This window comes from Carcharhinus amblyrhynchos, chromosome 22, assembly GCF_965287045.1.
Source record: "Carcharhinus amblyrhynchos chromosome 22, sCarAmb.v2.hapA, whole genome shotgun sequence".
Classification (NCBI taxonomy): Eukaryota; Metazoa; Chordata; class Chondrichthyes; order Carcharhiniformes; family Carcharhinidae; genus Carcharhinus; species Carcharhinus amblyrhynchos.
Window position 1 is genome coordinate 1541046 of NC_137345.1, and position 16366 is coordinate 1557411.

The following is a 16366-nucleotide window of genomic DNA, read 5'->3' on the forward strand; positions in this document are numbered from 1 at the left end:
CCTCACCACTCCCTATCTCTGTAATCTCCTCCAGCCCTCCAATCCTCCAAGTTATCAGCACTCCTCTAATTCCGGCTTCTTTAACATCCCCAATTTCAATCATTCCCCCATTGGCGACTGTGTCTTCTGCTGCCTGGATATTCCCTCCCTAAACCTTTCTGCCTCTCTGTCCTCCTTTAAGATCCTTGGGAAACCTATCACCTTGATAAAGTCACCTGCTCTAACATCTTCTTATGTGGCTTAGAGTCATGTTTTCATTTTCTAACACTCCGTGAAGTGCCTTGGGACAGTTGTGTAGATTAAAAGCACTATTTAATTATAAACAGTTGTTGTTGAGGAATCTGTGCAGAAGTTGGACTCTCCCTGGGCTTTAGGAGCAGGAATGATGACTATGTGTGGGAAAGATGTCTTAGAGAAAGCTGCAATTCACTCAATTAAAAATAAGACCCATTTCATTCAGTGAGGCCACACAGCTGCCACTCAAACCTAACACCACCTGACTGGGACACGGTGACAGATATGAAACTGAAATCAGAAAGTTTTCAGTCTGCCAAAGAGACAGATATATTGAAAGAGTTTCTAGTTGGGGCTGGAAGTAGAAACTAACATTCCTTATAAAACTTGCATGTGATATTGATGGGGTCAGGCTTGTTTTTGCTTTTCTCTGCAGTGGGATGGCACAGTGGTTTGCACTGCTGTCTCACAGCACTGGGGTTCGATTCCTGGCTTAGGTCACTGCTTGTGCAGAGTTTGCATGTTCTCCCCGTGTCTGCATGGGTTTCCTCCCACAGACCAAATGACGTGCTGATTAGGTGGATTGGCCATGCTAAATTCTTCCTCGGTGTACCCAAACAGGTGCCAGAGTGTGGGGATTTTCACAGTAACTTCATTGCAGCGTTAATGTAAGCCTACTTGTGACACTAATAAATAAATTAAAGGAGATAAAAACTGCCATTGAAGTTTACACTGTCCTGATAAGTTGGTGCTTTGATAAGCAATCAGAACATTGAACGATTTGGCACTCTTGAGTTTGGGGAGGGTTTATTCTATTGCTACAGTCCCACTCCGAGACAGAAGGAAGCGCTGCTCACTATATCAGAAGGTATATTTTTTTGCAGCAAATATTAAGGATCAGTTCTCCCACCTCTGGAATGGGAGAGTGGAGGTGCCTCTTGTCTAAATCTGCTGCTTCTCGTTCAGCAAGTTGCAGTGGGTCAAAAAAGATCCCTCGCAGCAAATTAAATCTGTGCGAGCAGGAGGGGGGGAAATGAGAGGAAGTATCTGGAGCAGGCAAAGCGGGACTCGCTCAGGGATGTGATCCAGGAAGCGGCAGAGGAAGGGAAGCGATACAGGAAAGTTTGAAAGAGTTCCCGAACTTGGTCACAATAAAATGTCAGTGTGGTGGAAGTTTGCGGGGAGCGGGAATCTCGCCTGGAGTTTCCTGCGGGTCTGAAGAAAGAGATTGTGATTTTATAAGGACTGCTTTTGTTGGGAGCTCGGTCGTTTGGAGAAGGTTTTTCTTTCCTCCACCACCTTTGCGATTCCTTCAATCTGGAAGAATTCCTCCTTATCCCTCAGAGAGGATCATTCCGAGGCGAGTTATCTTTACTGTAAAGGGTTTTAAACATTGTAATAGAGGCAGGAGGAAGGGGATACATGTGGGTGCCTGGCTCTCCATTCTGCCTCTACCCTGGATACATTCCAGCTCCGCTGATTGTTACAGATACAAATTAACCCCAAAGTGGGACATTTCATTGTTCCTGCTGGAATTCTCTGCTGTGGATCACCTCTCTGGGGAGGGAGAAATTTGAGAAAAACTTCAGTTATTTTCACCCCCCCCCCTCCATTACCAAGACTTTTATTCCATTTTCTTTTTTTAAAAAACCCTGTAGTAATTGCGGTTTTACTCCCAGCGCCGATGATCTGGGAACAAAATCCATTCATTTAAAAATAGACGGATCAGCCCGGAGTGTGTTGGAATCCGCTGAGCTGAGATACAAAGAAACACACTGCCCTTACATTCTCGCACACTCCCCCTCTCCCTGGCATTGCCAGCGGCTGGAGGCTTTTTAATTCTTTCCTAACCCATCCCCTCCCTCCCTCCTTCCCGGATTGAACAGCCGTCACTGATTCGAGAGGCTGGTTTGAGTTAGAGGTGTTGTCTCTCGCTCTTTATATTTATAGATATTTCAAATCTGTTTTATTTTTGTTTCCCTCCCTGGTCAGTTTCCCTGTCGGTTTCAGTTGCAGCGATTCGCACCGAGAGGCAGCTCGGAAAGGCTGGGTGGGGAAGGACTGGCCAGCAACAGGATTAGAATCTCATCACCGCCTCTGCAAATTCTTCCTTGGTGAACATTTTGTGGACGGACAGCCATGACATCGCCTGCTAAATTCAAGAAAGACAAGGAGATAATCACCGAGTATGACACACAAGTCAAGGGTAGGTCCCTATTTCATTCAGATTGCAGTATTGTGTACAGCAGAGTTTTAATCCCAGGAAAACGACAGCAGTCTGAGCCTCACACAGGGTTAACCGTGCAAATGAATGCTGCTACCCACCCTGTTTTTAATGCCTGAAAAAATAATCTCCAGCAAATTTAATTTTTCAAATGGTCCTGGGTAAAATCCGCTGGTAAAATGCGTTTGTCCCCCCTTTCTCTGTAAGGTATCCTGATTGGCACGGTGTGAAATTCCTGTGACAATGTCTGTCTCATCTCTCTCTCTCTCAGCCAGACACATTATTCTACAAAGCAGCCATGAGTTTGAGATTGGGGAAGGAAAAAAAAACAAGCCAGGCTTCATGAGGTCGATTTGAGATGTTTGTGAGCCACAGCAAGGGTTAGGGTGGGATTGCTGAGGGAGAGACATTGTTGGGGCTTTTGCAGCAGTGGGGTTAGGGGTCAAGTCACTGCAGTTCCATCATCCAGCCAAAAGCAACATGTTTTCCTAGCTTGCAGGATGTGACCGTGTGACACCTTCCAGAAATGTCCCCTTCCCCTCAAGGCGTTGGACAGCACTAGGGCATGTCTGCTTCAGCCCTGGACTCCAGTCAGGCAACAGGTGGAATAATGCAGTGGTTGGTGGTGTGCCATCCCGAGAGACCGACACTAAATCACCCACGGATTTCCCTCCTGTTCCCTCACCAGTGACTTGGTGTGAAGTGCGTTGGCTGATGTTGGGGAGACTGGAATTAGACTCTTCTGTGATGCCAGTGATGGTTGAATTGCCTTTGCGCTCGCTGCCTGGGCTTTTCCCAGCACAAGTAGGTCGGGGGAGAAATCTGTGGGGTGATTATTGAACTCAGCCCCCAAGAGTCAGTGGGGGTGAACTTGATCTTGAAGAAGCAGAAAGGAGGCAATAGGAACCGGGTGGCCCATTTCCATTCGGTTAGCCAGTGGGAACTAGAATGTGCTGGGCTGGGGGCTGGGGGCTAGAAAGGTGTTGCCAATTTGCTGACACGTATTGTGCTCTGAACAAGGCCAGTCTCACCCACATTGTCTGAAGGCAGGGCAGGAAATAGGGAGCAGGCGGGGGGGAGGGGGACAATTAGTGTTTTGTTTTATCTGAATGCCGTTTGATGCATTGTGGTTGGAATTCCTTGCCCTCAACACTGCTGGGATTAGGGTACAGAGCAAGACTGGAGAAATGAGAGTGTCCAGCTTTCTGAAGGACTATTTAAAATCTGGAAGACATTGCAAAACATGTTACATTGATTTAAAATGTTGAGTAATCCTCAGCAGTGCCTGTGTTTTTGAGTTTGGTCAGTAATGTTTCCTTCAACCAGTATTGCTTTGGGTGTTTCTGTAACCTTGCACTGCGTGTCCTAAAAACACACAGCATGTTTGACAATGAGGACAATTGGAGCTAGTTTCACTGTGTGTTTACTCAAGTCTCTCTAATTTAACTCCGGGATCTCGGGCAGCAAGTATGCAGAAGTCCCTCAATGGTTTAATAACTCACTTAATTCTGATATTCAAGATGAGTTTTATTCCCAATGTCCCAATGCATGGAAACTTGTTATTCTGTTAAATTAAACTTCAGAGAGCCATAACCGTGTCAGACCGCAGAATGATATCCAGGTCAACTGCAGCAAGCCATCCCCCCGCCACCCACCCACTGACAACATATCCAACCACGACCACTTTGCCCCATTGGGGAATTTGATTGTGGGATTTTTCCAGAACTGACTGGGAGAAATTGCAACCTTGGTGATGGGTCTATGCTTTGAACGAGTGAGTTAGGAAGGCTCTGTGGTTAATTGTCAACAGTTGTAATCATTAACACTCTTAATCTGTGACAAAATGTATCTAACATTCACATAGCGGGGAGAAACAAGTTTACAGTGCATGCTTATTCATTTAAAATTAGATTTTCTGCTAAAATATTTGTTGTCCAGTAATTAAGTAACTGGAGACAAGGGTGGCACAGTGGTTAGCACTGCTGCCTCATAGTGCCAGTGACCTGGGTTCGATTCCTGGCTTGGATCACTGTCTGTGTGGAGTCTGCATATTCTCTCTATGTCTATGTGGGTTTCCGCTGGGTGCTCCGGTTTCCTCCCACTGTCCAAAGATGTGCGGGTTAGGTTGATTCGCCATAATAAATTGCCCCTTAGTGTCAGGCAGGGTAACTAAGTAGGGTTATAAGGATTGGGCTTGAGTAGGATTGTGGTTGGTTCAGACTTGATGGGCCAGATGGCCTCCTTCTGCAGTGTAGGGATTCTATGGGACTGCTCAAACTTTCAGCTGTTAGACATGGTCCAAGATTGGACAATCTATTATTTTTGAGTATAGTATTTGAAGTTCTGAGTGTATGGCACATTCCAATGATCCCTGCAGTTTAACCCAGCATAATGTTGGGATTATAAATATTATTAGCTCCACACATAGACCTAGGGAGTCCACCATGAAGAACTCCATATCTTGTCTTGGAACCAGCAGAGCTTCAGAGACCGGATAACAAAGCAAAATGCCATAAGGATCTGAAATAAAAACCAGAAAGTGTTGGAAATACTCAGCAGATCTGGCAGCATCTGTGGCGAGAGAATCAGAATTATAATTTTGAGCCCAGTATGACAGTCCTGAAGAAAAGTTATATAGACTTGAGATATTTATTCGGTTTCTCTCTCCACTGATGCTGCCAGACTTGCTGCATTCAATATTTCCTGTTATTTACCCCAGAGACTTTGCCTTGATTTCTCTCTGTTTCGTTCCCAGTTGCTTGTTGGTCAACAATAATTAGTACCAAAATGTTCTTAAGTCTTTTTTTTATCTTAGCGTTACATTTAATGGATCAATTCCTGTCTGCTTAGGGAATAAATTTCTAGTTCACAGAATCACAGAATCCTTGCAGCACAGAAGGATGCCATTCAGCCCATTGAGTCTGTACTGGCTCTCTGAAAGAGAACTCTACATAATACCACTCTCCTGCCTTATCCCCGTAACCTCGCACATTCTTTCTTTTTAGATAGCAATTCAATTTCTTTTTGAGTATCTCAATCGAACCTGTCCCTTCCAGCCTCACAGAAAATTCATTCCAAACTGTAACCACGTTTTTCCTCAAATCACTTTTTTATTTCTTTTGCCAATTATTGTTAATCTGTTGCCCCCCATTCTTGATGTTGTCTTGAGTGGAAACAGTTTCCCATTATTTAACGTGTCCATATCCCTCAAGATCTTGAGTACTTCTGAGTCTCCTCTCAGCTGCCCTTTCTCCAAGGAAACAGATCTAACCTCCCCGATCTATCCTCATAGTTACAGTTCATCTCTGGGGAATCATTCTTGTAAATCTCCTCTGTATTTTCTCCAATCCTTCCTCAAGTATGGCGTCCAAAACTGAACACAGTATTCCAGATGAGGCCTAACTAGTGTCTTACACAAGTTCAACATGACTACCTTACTCTTCTACTCAATATCCCTATTAATAAAACCTAAAATACCAAGTGTTTTATTAACTGCTCTCTCAACATCCTGTGCAAACTTCAATTACTTATTTACATATATATTAAAGTCCCGCTGTTCCTGCACCTCTAGAGTTTCTCTATTTATTTTATACTAATCCCTCCATATTCTTCCTGCCAAAATGAATCACTCCACATTTCTCAACATTGAACTTAATTTGCCCCCAGTCTGCCCAATCCATCAATTTATCTATGTCCTGAGTTGAAGATTATTCTTCATATCATCTGCAGATTTTGAAATCATGCCCTGAATGCCCCAATCTAATTATTAATATATATCAGGAAGACCAAAGGTCCCAGCACTGGTCCCTGGGAAAATCCACCACACACTTTCCTCCAGTCTGAAAAAACAACATTTATCATTACTCTGTTTCCTGTCACTCAAAGAATCATAGAATCTACAGTACAGATGGAGGCCATTGGGTTCTTGTCAATTTCTTATCCAGCTGCCTACTTTCCCTTTTATTCCGTGCACTAGAAGTTTGCTGTCAAGTCTGTTGTGTGGTCCTGTATCAAATACCTTTTGAAAATCCATATAGACCCCATCAACACCATTGTCCTTATCAACCTTCTCTGTTACCTCCTCAGGAACACTCCAGCAAATTAGTTCAACGTGATTTTCTGTTAATGAATCCAAGCTGGTTTTCCTTAATTGCCCTGCATTTAGAGTCATAGAGGTTTACAGCATGGAAACAGGCCCTTCGGCCCAACTTGTTCATGCCGCCCTTTTGTTTTTTAACCCCTAAGCTAGTCCAAGTGACTGTTGATTTTGTCCCGAACTATAGTTTCCAGAAGTTTTCTTGCCACTATATTCAAACTGATCAGTCTGTAGTTGTCTGTTTTATCCTTACACTCTTGTTCAGAAAGGGATGCAACATCCACAAATCACCAGTCCTCTGGCACCAGCCCTGGGTCCGAGAAGACTGGAAGATTATCACCAGTGCCTCTGCAATTCCCACTCCCTCCTTCCTCAGCATCTTTCTCTGTATTACTTTATTTTTCCCTTCACCAGGGGAGATATCCCAGGATTTAATGGTCAAACCCGGCATCTGATGTCCATGTTTGTTGTTTGAGTTTGGGAATCCCTCACAGACAAAAGTCACCTTTTCTCTCCACGACCTTCCCCACACTCCCATTAAACAGATCTTGCTACGTAGATACAGGATCACACTTGAAAGGGAAAATATTACTGCACTATGGAACGAGGTGGGGAGAATGGGCCTAATCGGGCCCTTTCAAAGAGTGAACATTGTCACAATGGGACAAATGGCCTCTTCCCACACTGTATGATTGTGTAATAGACTTTGATAAGGCTATGTCTCTAATAGGCAACACATTGGTAAGATGTTTTCATTGCACATTTGAATAAATTACATTATTATCTGGTGTCTATGTTGACTCTGGGCTGGGTGTAGATGGTCCATTGAGAAGTAAAAGTTTATTAGTCACAAGTAGGGCTTATGTTAACATTGCAATGAAGTTACTGTGAAATTCCCCTAGTCACCACACTCTGGTGCCTATTTGGGTTGATGCACCTAAACAGCACCTCTATCAGACTGTGGGAGGAAACCGGAGCACCCGGAGGAAACCCATGAAGACACAGAATGTGCGAACTCCACACAGACATTGACCTAAGCTGGAAATCAAACCTGGGTCCCTGGCGCTGTGAGGCAGCAGAGCTAACCATTGTGCCACCATGCCGCCCATAGTATGTAGTATTGCATTATTGTATAATACAAGTGATCTCGCTGAATACATTGGGCTGCACTTGCTGCTTTTGAGTAGAAGGACTTTTGCTGTGGTGAGGCGTGCTGGGCCGTGCAGTGCCAATTGTGAGGACAGGGAGCAGGAGACAAATAGATTGACCCAGAATAATGCAGGCAGCCAATGCCCTGAAAAGTTTGGCTTCAGTTTGTGTTTTCACTGAGGGCAGCGCCAACAAATAAGATGGTTGTAAGTGCCACCTCCTGTGCTTCTACCCACACATGCCATCGCCATGCAGGTGAACCTCTTCTAAGGCGGTCCTCACCTCTGAACTGTAAAGTGTCTCGATTCCAGGGATTATATTGCCAGTGGCATGAGGCCAGTTTCAACATAGTCAGGATAACTTTCATTTGTGACCCAGTAATTCCAGTTTGGCCATAAGCTTCCTGTGCTTTGGTGTTGCAAAGTTGTCTGTGTCTGTGTGTGCGTCACACCTATATGTTCTCTCTCTTACTTTTCAATATGGTACAAGAGGCTAAGAGCAGCATCTAAATGTTGGGTTAATAATGTTTATACTCCCAACATTATTTGGATTAAACTGCAGGGATAATTGGTGGTTATAGTAAATTCTCTCAGCTTCAATCGCTGTGCTCAAAGCGGTGTTAAATTCTCCAATCCTGGGCTAACAGTTGAAGGTTTCTATGCAGTCTTATGTTAATTCATTTACTTTAATTATTGGATAATGAGAATATTTTAGCAGAAAACCTGACTCTGAATTAATAGGCATAAGACCATAATCTGTTCCTTCCTGCTACAGATGTGAATGTCAAATACACTCTGTCATGTATTAAAGAGATTTAATGATTACTAGTCCGTGGGTTAGCCAGCTAGCCTTTTTCATCTTTGAAACTCTGGTTTAAATCAATCCTAGGCTGAGGGAGGGTGATTGTTTTCTTCTCTTGGGCACATCCTGTGTGAAAGGAATTGCAATCCAATTTCATCCAGGCAAACATCATATGTTAATTCTGCCCTCGCAATCTTACCCAGAGTGACTTGTGTGGGAAATAACAAAAGCTTCACTGGTACAGGAGCATCGAGCTGGGGATTAAGGCTCATTCGGGGGGGGACGACAGCTATGGGGCTCGTGGCTCAGTTGTTCTTAGCCTGGGAGTAGTTAATACCTGGTGCCTATAGTGTTGAAATACTTTGCTCTGATGAACATAACAACTTGCAAAAAGGAGTACTTCATGGTCGTCTTGTGTAGACAAGAGAGATTTACCTTCGCTAACCGATTACTGAATCACGTGGATGGCAGTACATCAACCTTAACTTTGCCCTAGATTGTGATAGATCTCCAGTTCCTCTAGCCAATCACATTGAGCAGGCACTGCGATAGGAATAATAAGGGATCGGGAAGTGGTCTGGAATTTAATCTACTCTCATTCTCTTCTTGACTCTCTACCATCCTCTCTCCCTCCACCCATTGGTCTTTAGTCGAGCTTTACTCCTATTTTCCTGATTCTCTGACTGGGAATAGGGATTGTCAGACACTGAGCGCATCCTGGTGGCTGTTATCCTTAGACAGCATCACCTAAACCATGACTGCTACTATCTAGAAGGACAAGGGCAGCAATATCTGGGAACACCCCCACCTCCAAGAACCCCTCCAAGTCACTCACCACCCAGACTTGGAAATATATCGCCATTCCTTCACTATCAAAATCTTGAAACTCCCTCCCTAACTGCACTGTGGGTGGACCTACACCACCTGGACTGCAGCAATTAAAGAAGACAGCTCAGCACTGCCTTCTCAAGAGCAGTTAGGGATGGGTAATAAATGCTGGCCCAGCCAGTGATGTCCACATCCCATAAATGAATTTTCTAAAGGTTATGCTTGATCCCTGCTACTGGTCTTGTTTTCCCTGATATTTACTGGCGGGTTCTTTCTTATTGAGTCTTTGGACAGTGATCAGAGGATTGTTTAGATGAGAGAGGTATGTCTTAGCTAACCGATTACTGAATCACTTATCTAACCCAGGTGGGGGAAGGTTAGTGCCCCAGCTGAGCTCATCATGCAGTTGGTTTTGTGCATGGTTACATGATGTTTTTTGGCTGGTATTCCTGCCAGTTTTCTGTCGAAAGAACCTGCTTGATAACAAAAATAAAATTAATAAAGAGCTGATCTTGTCTCATCAAACAAACTCAAAACAGCAGGAATTGTTTAATGCACAGAGCATCTGCGTACTGAGGGTCTGAGTACTGAGGGTACACTCTCCGAGAATAGAATGTATTGAAGTCAAGCCGCAAAATGTAGGTTTTATACAAAGGAAAGTGTTCCTTTGAAAATGATCAAAGTAAAACCTCCACTGTATTCCAGCCTGTGACACAGAATTAGTCGCTCTGTTGTACTGATCCCTATGTTTGACTGTAGTGGGAGTGCGAATATTAAATGCACAGTGCAAATGATTGCTGCAGCCCTCATCTCAGTTTCTGCCCTGTGTTAAGTTTGGCTAATTAGGGTGTAGAATGGGAAAGCTTGCTGATATTTCACTCCTGCAGTACAGAAGGAGTGCTGCAATGTCAGAGGTGCTGTCTTTTGAATGAGATGTTAAACTGAGGCACTGACTGCCCCTCATTTGCAGTTAAAAACCCTGTGGCACTAATCTGAGGAAGATCAGGGAAGTTCTCAGTGCCCACAGCAATATTTTATATTATCTAATTAGAGATTATTTGATGATGATCACATTGCTGTTTGTGGAATTTGCTGTGTGCAGATTGGTCACTCTGTTTTCTGCATTACAATGGTGACTGCACGGTGGTACAGTGGGTTAGCACTGCTGCCTCACAGTACCATGGTCCCAGGTTCAGTTCCCAGCTTGAGCCACTGTCTGTGTGGGGTTTGCATCTTCTCCCCATGTCTGTGTGGGTTTCCTCCCACAGTCTGAAAGACGTGCTGGTTAGGTGCTAAATTCTCCCTTGGTGTACCCGAACAGGCGCCGGAGTGTGGAGACTAGGGGATTTTCACGGTAACTTCATTGCAGTGTTAACGTAAACCTACTTGTGACTCTAATAAATAAACTTTAAAACAAATCTGGCAAGGTAAACAGTGCAGATAAACAACTAGACTTCCTGTGTTAAAGGTCAGTGAGGTTAAAAAAACAAGTATTGGTTTTGGATAGTTTTAGTTTGTGGATGAAAGGTACTCGACACGTACTGTTATAATCCTAGTGATTGCCAGTCCATACCCTGGAAAAGCACTCACTGGCCCGTTGTGTATCTGTGGACCTTCTGAGATTTCAGTCAAGTAGTAGAGGATTAAAATTTAATTGAGTTTAATGATTGATTTCTGGTTCCTGTTCTGTTATGACCCAGATTGAATGAAATAAATTACTGTCACTTGTGATTAAAATGGGAATAAGGTATCTCTAGAACCTCTCCAACTTAAAGGGAACCTTTAAGTGCTGTGAATGTTTATGGCCTTTCTTGCTGCAGATTGCTTTGCCATTCTTTCCCATTGATCTCTTCCATCTCTCGGTATAGCTGAGTGATGCCAAGCTCATATTCATCAGCCAGAGGTAGAATCTCTTTGTGGTGATGGTGAGGGTGCAAAATTCTCTGGGATATGAGAAGTGTTTCGAGATGGACAAGTATCTTCTCTTCACTGACCTCCTTAATTACCTCGTTCATTTTTCTCCCTGGTCCTGGAAATGTGAATTGCTTTCTCGCAGATAGATCTTGTTGTGAGCCCCGGGAAATGAGGATGGGTAATCTATTCAGTTCATAGCCCACCAGTCAAGTCCTGCTTGTTATTATACTGTCCTTGGGATCAGAGAGTTCAGTTTCCACCATAACAAGTTGTGAAATCATATATTTTTAACATATCTGTGAATATACAGGTTGGAACCACTGCCCCTGAAAGCTGCTGTTGTTGTTGTCCTAAACCGACTGGATCACTAGTGTCCATCGGGGAAGGGAAGTCCTGACCTATATATCACTCCTACACTGCAGACTCCTCAATGCTGCCCACATCCCAAAAACAGACAACTAGCTGAAAGTCCCATGTGGAAAGTTTCTGAGGTGGGAGCATTGACTGATTTTCATTGCCCCAATGGCCACCCACCCACCATCGATGCTCCCTAGCTCAGAGATGTCCCTTGTACCACTTTGACTGAGATCCTAACTGTGATCAGCTCACTTTGGCTTCAGTCAGGGACCTGGGTGCATCAAACCTAGTTTTGCCTTGACAGACCACAAGCAGGGCAGGCAAGAGTTATCCTCAAACTGTCTCTCTCCCTTGCTCTGTGATTTCGAAGTTGGAGATTGAAGAGATTATAAGCTAATGGTTCTCCAGCAAGCTGCGAGTCCCAGTATTTGATGCAAAGAGGCAAAAAAACTGAGATATCTTAAAGAACTCTGAGGATGCTGTAGTTCAGTGAGTGATGGGGAGACTATTCTGCACTTTCCTACATTTATTTGGGCTTTATCTTCACAATGAGGGAAGAAGCAGCAAACGCAGGACTTCTGCAGGGAACAACAGTTTGCTTCATGGCAACTGAACCAATTTGCAAGTGCTTGCTGTAAGCTAGTCTGGAATCTACATGTATTTCAAAGGTTTTGGACAGTTTATAGCTAGACTAACTGCATAGTGAGAGAGTGACAATGTGTTCGTTCAGGCAACCCTTCATTATAATGTAATGACTTTATCGGGAGCAGGAAAGGACAGGATTAGAATTGGGAAGTGATGCCTTCAACAGTTGAACAGGTCCACCGATATTCCTTTTGTGCAAATATTGATGCCTATGTACAGATCCCCAGCAACTGCTGGCACCTTCCCAGAGTCCCTTACAAATCTGGATCTGGATAGGCTGAGCGAGTGGGCGAGGACCTGGCAGATGGAGTATAATGTTAGCAAGTGTGAGGTTATCCACTTTGGCAGAAATAAGAACATAAGAACATAAGAAATAGGAGCAGGAGTAGGCCATCTAGCCCTTCGAGCCTGCCCCGCCATTCAATAAGATCATGGCTGATCTGAAGTGGCTCAGTTCCACTTTCCTGCTCTCTCCCCATAACCCTTAATTCCCCTGAATGGCGGGGCAGGCTCGAAGGGCCAGATGGCCTACTCCTGCTCCTGTTTCTTATGTGCTTACGTAAATGTCGGTGCCCTCCTCTGGGGTCCCTAGTACGGGTCAGTGTTATGTGGGGGTCGCTGATGATAGTTGCAGGGACTCCATGTTTATGGGTGGCCTCTGATGGGTCAGCATTTCCATGGGGTCTCTGTTAGGGGTCAGTACTTACAGATGTGTGTGGGGGCTGGTGGTGGTAACTTTGTGTGTTGCAAAACCATTGCTATCTGTCACTTACTGTATCCTATATACACTTACTATACAACAATTCTGAAAAAAGACATTTTGTTGAAGTTTCACATCCTGCACTCATCAGAGCAATCACAAGAATGCCAATGTTAGGAGAAACAAGTTTATATTGTATGAGAAGAGGGTGCTGATTGATTGATAGAGACATTGCCGTGGAGAATGCTTCAGTCGATGGTGGCTGATAGTTAACTGCCAAGCATTGTTTGAAATTTAAACCAGGCAGCTTGAATTTGATGATCGTGGTATTTCGCTGAGGGATGAACCAGCAAATGGCTATCACATATTGTGTTTAGCTGAAACAGGCGCAATGTGTGTTCCTGTTCTTTCTGTCTGCAAAGTACTGGGCCCTATGTGTTAATAATATATGTAGCTTCCAGCACATGCAAATCTGCCACGTTGTGAGCCTGACCTACAATCTTAAATTGGTCATTAACATAATTTTTAGCACATTTAGGATTGTTTAGCAAATATTGTCCAGTCGTGGAATCACATCTAATGTTCTGAGTGTTGCAAGCACGGGTTGTTGGGTACAGGTCCTGTACCTTGCCTGTTGCAAACAGGTTTGCCACTCTTTGGGACGTACAGCCAACATACCTGGCATCAGACGGACATTGAAATTCATACCCCGCATTATTAATTGTGTGATAAGCAGAATCCTGTTGGTGATGAGTAACACTTGTGTTGCTGCTGCACATCGCAGTGTGAAGCAGCTAGCTTTACCCACTGCTGAAATATTTAGGGTAGCTTGCAGGAATAAATGGGTTTTATTCTGAATGGCAGGCAGTGACTAGTGGGGCATCGCAGGGATCGGTGCTGGAACCCCACCTATTCACAATATATACATATAAATGACTTAGTTGCAAGAGGTAAATGTAATATTTCCAAACTTGCAGATGATACAAAGTTGTGTGGGAGGGTGAGCTGTGAGGAGGCTGTAGAGATGTTTCAGTGTGATTTGGACAGGCTCAGTGTGTGGGCATCTGCATGGCAGATGCAGCATAATGTAGATAAATGTGAGGCTATCCACTTTGGTAGCATAAACAGGAGGTCAGATTATTATCTGGGTATAAATTGGGAGAGGGGAGTGTGCAGTGGGACCTGGGTATCCTTGTGCACCAGTTGCTGAAGGTAAACATGCAGGTGCAGTAAAGAAGGCAAGTGGTATGTTGGCCTTCATTGTGAGAGGTTTCGTGTACAGGAGCAGGGATGTGTTGTTGCAATTATGATGTGGGTATGCCGGCGTTGGACTGGCGTAAACACAGTAAAAAGTCTGACAACACCAGGTTTTAGTCCAACCGATTTATCGTGTTGTCAGACTTTTTACTGTGTTTACGCCAGTCCAACGCCGGCAGTGAGTCTGTTATCAAATAAATCGGTTGGACTAAAACCTGGTGTTGTCAGACTTTTTACTGTTGTTGCAATTATACAGGGCCTTGGTGAGGCCACACCTGGAATGTTGTGTCCAGTTTTGGTCTCCTTTTCTAAGAAGGGATGTTCTTGCTCTCAAGGGAGTGCAGAGACGTTTTACCAGACTGATTCCTGGGATGGCAGGACTGCCATTTGAGGAGAGATTGAGTTGGTTAGGATGATAGTTATTGGAGCTTAGCAGAATGAGAGGAGACCTCATAGGGACTAATAAAATTCTAACAGGACTGGGCAGGATAGATGCAGGAAGGATGTTCTCAATTCGGGGGGCAGATGTCCAAAACCAGGGCTCACGGTTTTAAGGATACGAGGTAAACCTTTTAGGATTGAGATGAAGAGAAATGTCTTCACCCAGAGGGTGGTGAACGTGTGGAATTCACTCCCACAGAAAGTAGTTGAGGCCAAAATGTTGAATGTTTTCAAGAAGGAGTTGGATACAGCTCTTGGGGTGAAAGGGATCAAAGGATATGGGCAGAAGGTGGGATCATGATTACAGTGAATGCCAGAGCAGGCTGGAAGGGCCAAATGGCCTCCTGCTCCTATTTTTAATGTTACCGTTCCAGGATAATCTGAGATCGACACTTTTCAGTGCTGTAAGTGACGGTTTAAGGCCAGTTCAATAGTTAGTGTGATATACAGCGAGCAATGATTGAATTGGGATAGCCAATATCTCACAGAGTGTCTTTGTGTTACATTTCAACATCAGCAACATTGAAGTTGTGTGCTGACAGCTATTTACTCTGCACTACACGGGGGGACATTTCCTGTGATTTGTTATTTGCAATCAGAGTTCAGGGGTTACTCAGACACACCCTTCATACAAACAGTGAAGGGACTGGGAGGGGATGGAAAGGATCATCACAATAATGGCTCAAACGCAGCTGAATTCAGTAAAAGCAAAATGCTGTGGGTGCTGGAAAAATCCAGCAGGTCTAGCAGCGACATGGCACGGTGGTTAACACTGCTGCCTCACAGTGCTAGGGATCCGGGTTCGATTCCCCGTTCGGCTCACTGTCTGTGTGTAAGTTTGTACATTCTCCCCCTGTCTATGTGGGTTTCCTCTGGGTGCTCCGGTTTCCTCTCTGTCTGGGAGATGCATTAACCCGAATAGGTACTGGAGTGTGGCGACTGGGGGAATTTCACAGTAACTTCATTGCAGTGTTAACGTAAGCCTTACTTGTGACTAATAAATAAACTTTACTTTTTACTATTTAGGATCCGTGGCGAAAGAAACCGAGTTTCTCATTCACAATGACTCTCCTTTGGAATGAGAATTTAATGAGGGTTGGTGTTGGAGCGAAGGTCGGTTTAGACTGTTGCTGTAACACTGTCGATACACATTGAAAAGCGTTTGTGATATCTGTGTACTAATTCTTTTTATTTTCTGATCGCGATGGTGGAAGTGGTCAGAAGCTGATACTCTGGAGAACGTCCTTCAGACCATTTCCCAATTGAACCAACTCCATTGGGAGGGGACGAAATTCCCACCTGTGTTTTCTCACTTTAACCCCATTTCCTCGGCAAGGAAATGATGTGGCTGCAATAGTATGATGGACGTTGCCCTACCGAAGGCAGCCACTCACGGAACTGCCTGCGATCTAGACCGGGATAGTGGCTTGGTTCTAGTGTAGGAAGATCCGTATGGCAGAGCCAGTGGGTGGGAACACCAGCCACCCTCGCCATGTGGGCAATGCCTGACCATCAACAGTACCGGTGCCAAGGAGGCACCTTCAGTGGCAAGGAGTAGTCACCATGCAGCAAGAGAAATGTTAATGGAGGAATCAGTCTCTGTGCAGGGTGTCCCTGATGTTTAAGGATGAATCCACTTTGTGGGTTCCCACCGGCAAATAACTGCAATGCCATCCCTGCTGCATTAAGACTCCCGACACAGCAAGGCCTCTACACCATT

The 16366-nt window shown here is 44.4% G+C and overlaps 1 protein-coding gene across 1 annotated transcript in view; it reads left to right on the forward strand.

Moving 5' to 3' along the window:
- Positions 1-1155: 1155 nt before the first annotated feature.
- The window catches only part of srgap2 (SLIT-ROBO Rho GTPase activating protein 2), a 182716-nt gene continuing 167505 nt past the window's right edge, over positions 1156-16366 (forward strand). The window contains exons 1-2 of the mRNA XM_080209671.1: positions 1156-1594; positions 2227-2440. Of these exons, the coding sequence (XP_080065797.1) occupies positions 2374-2440 (67 nt within the window). The 5' untranslated portion in view covers positions 1156-1594; positions 2227-2373. The remainder of the gene's footprint in view (positions 1595-2226; positions 2441-16366) is intronic.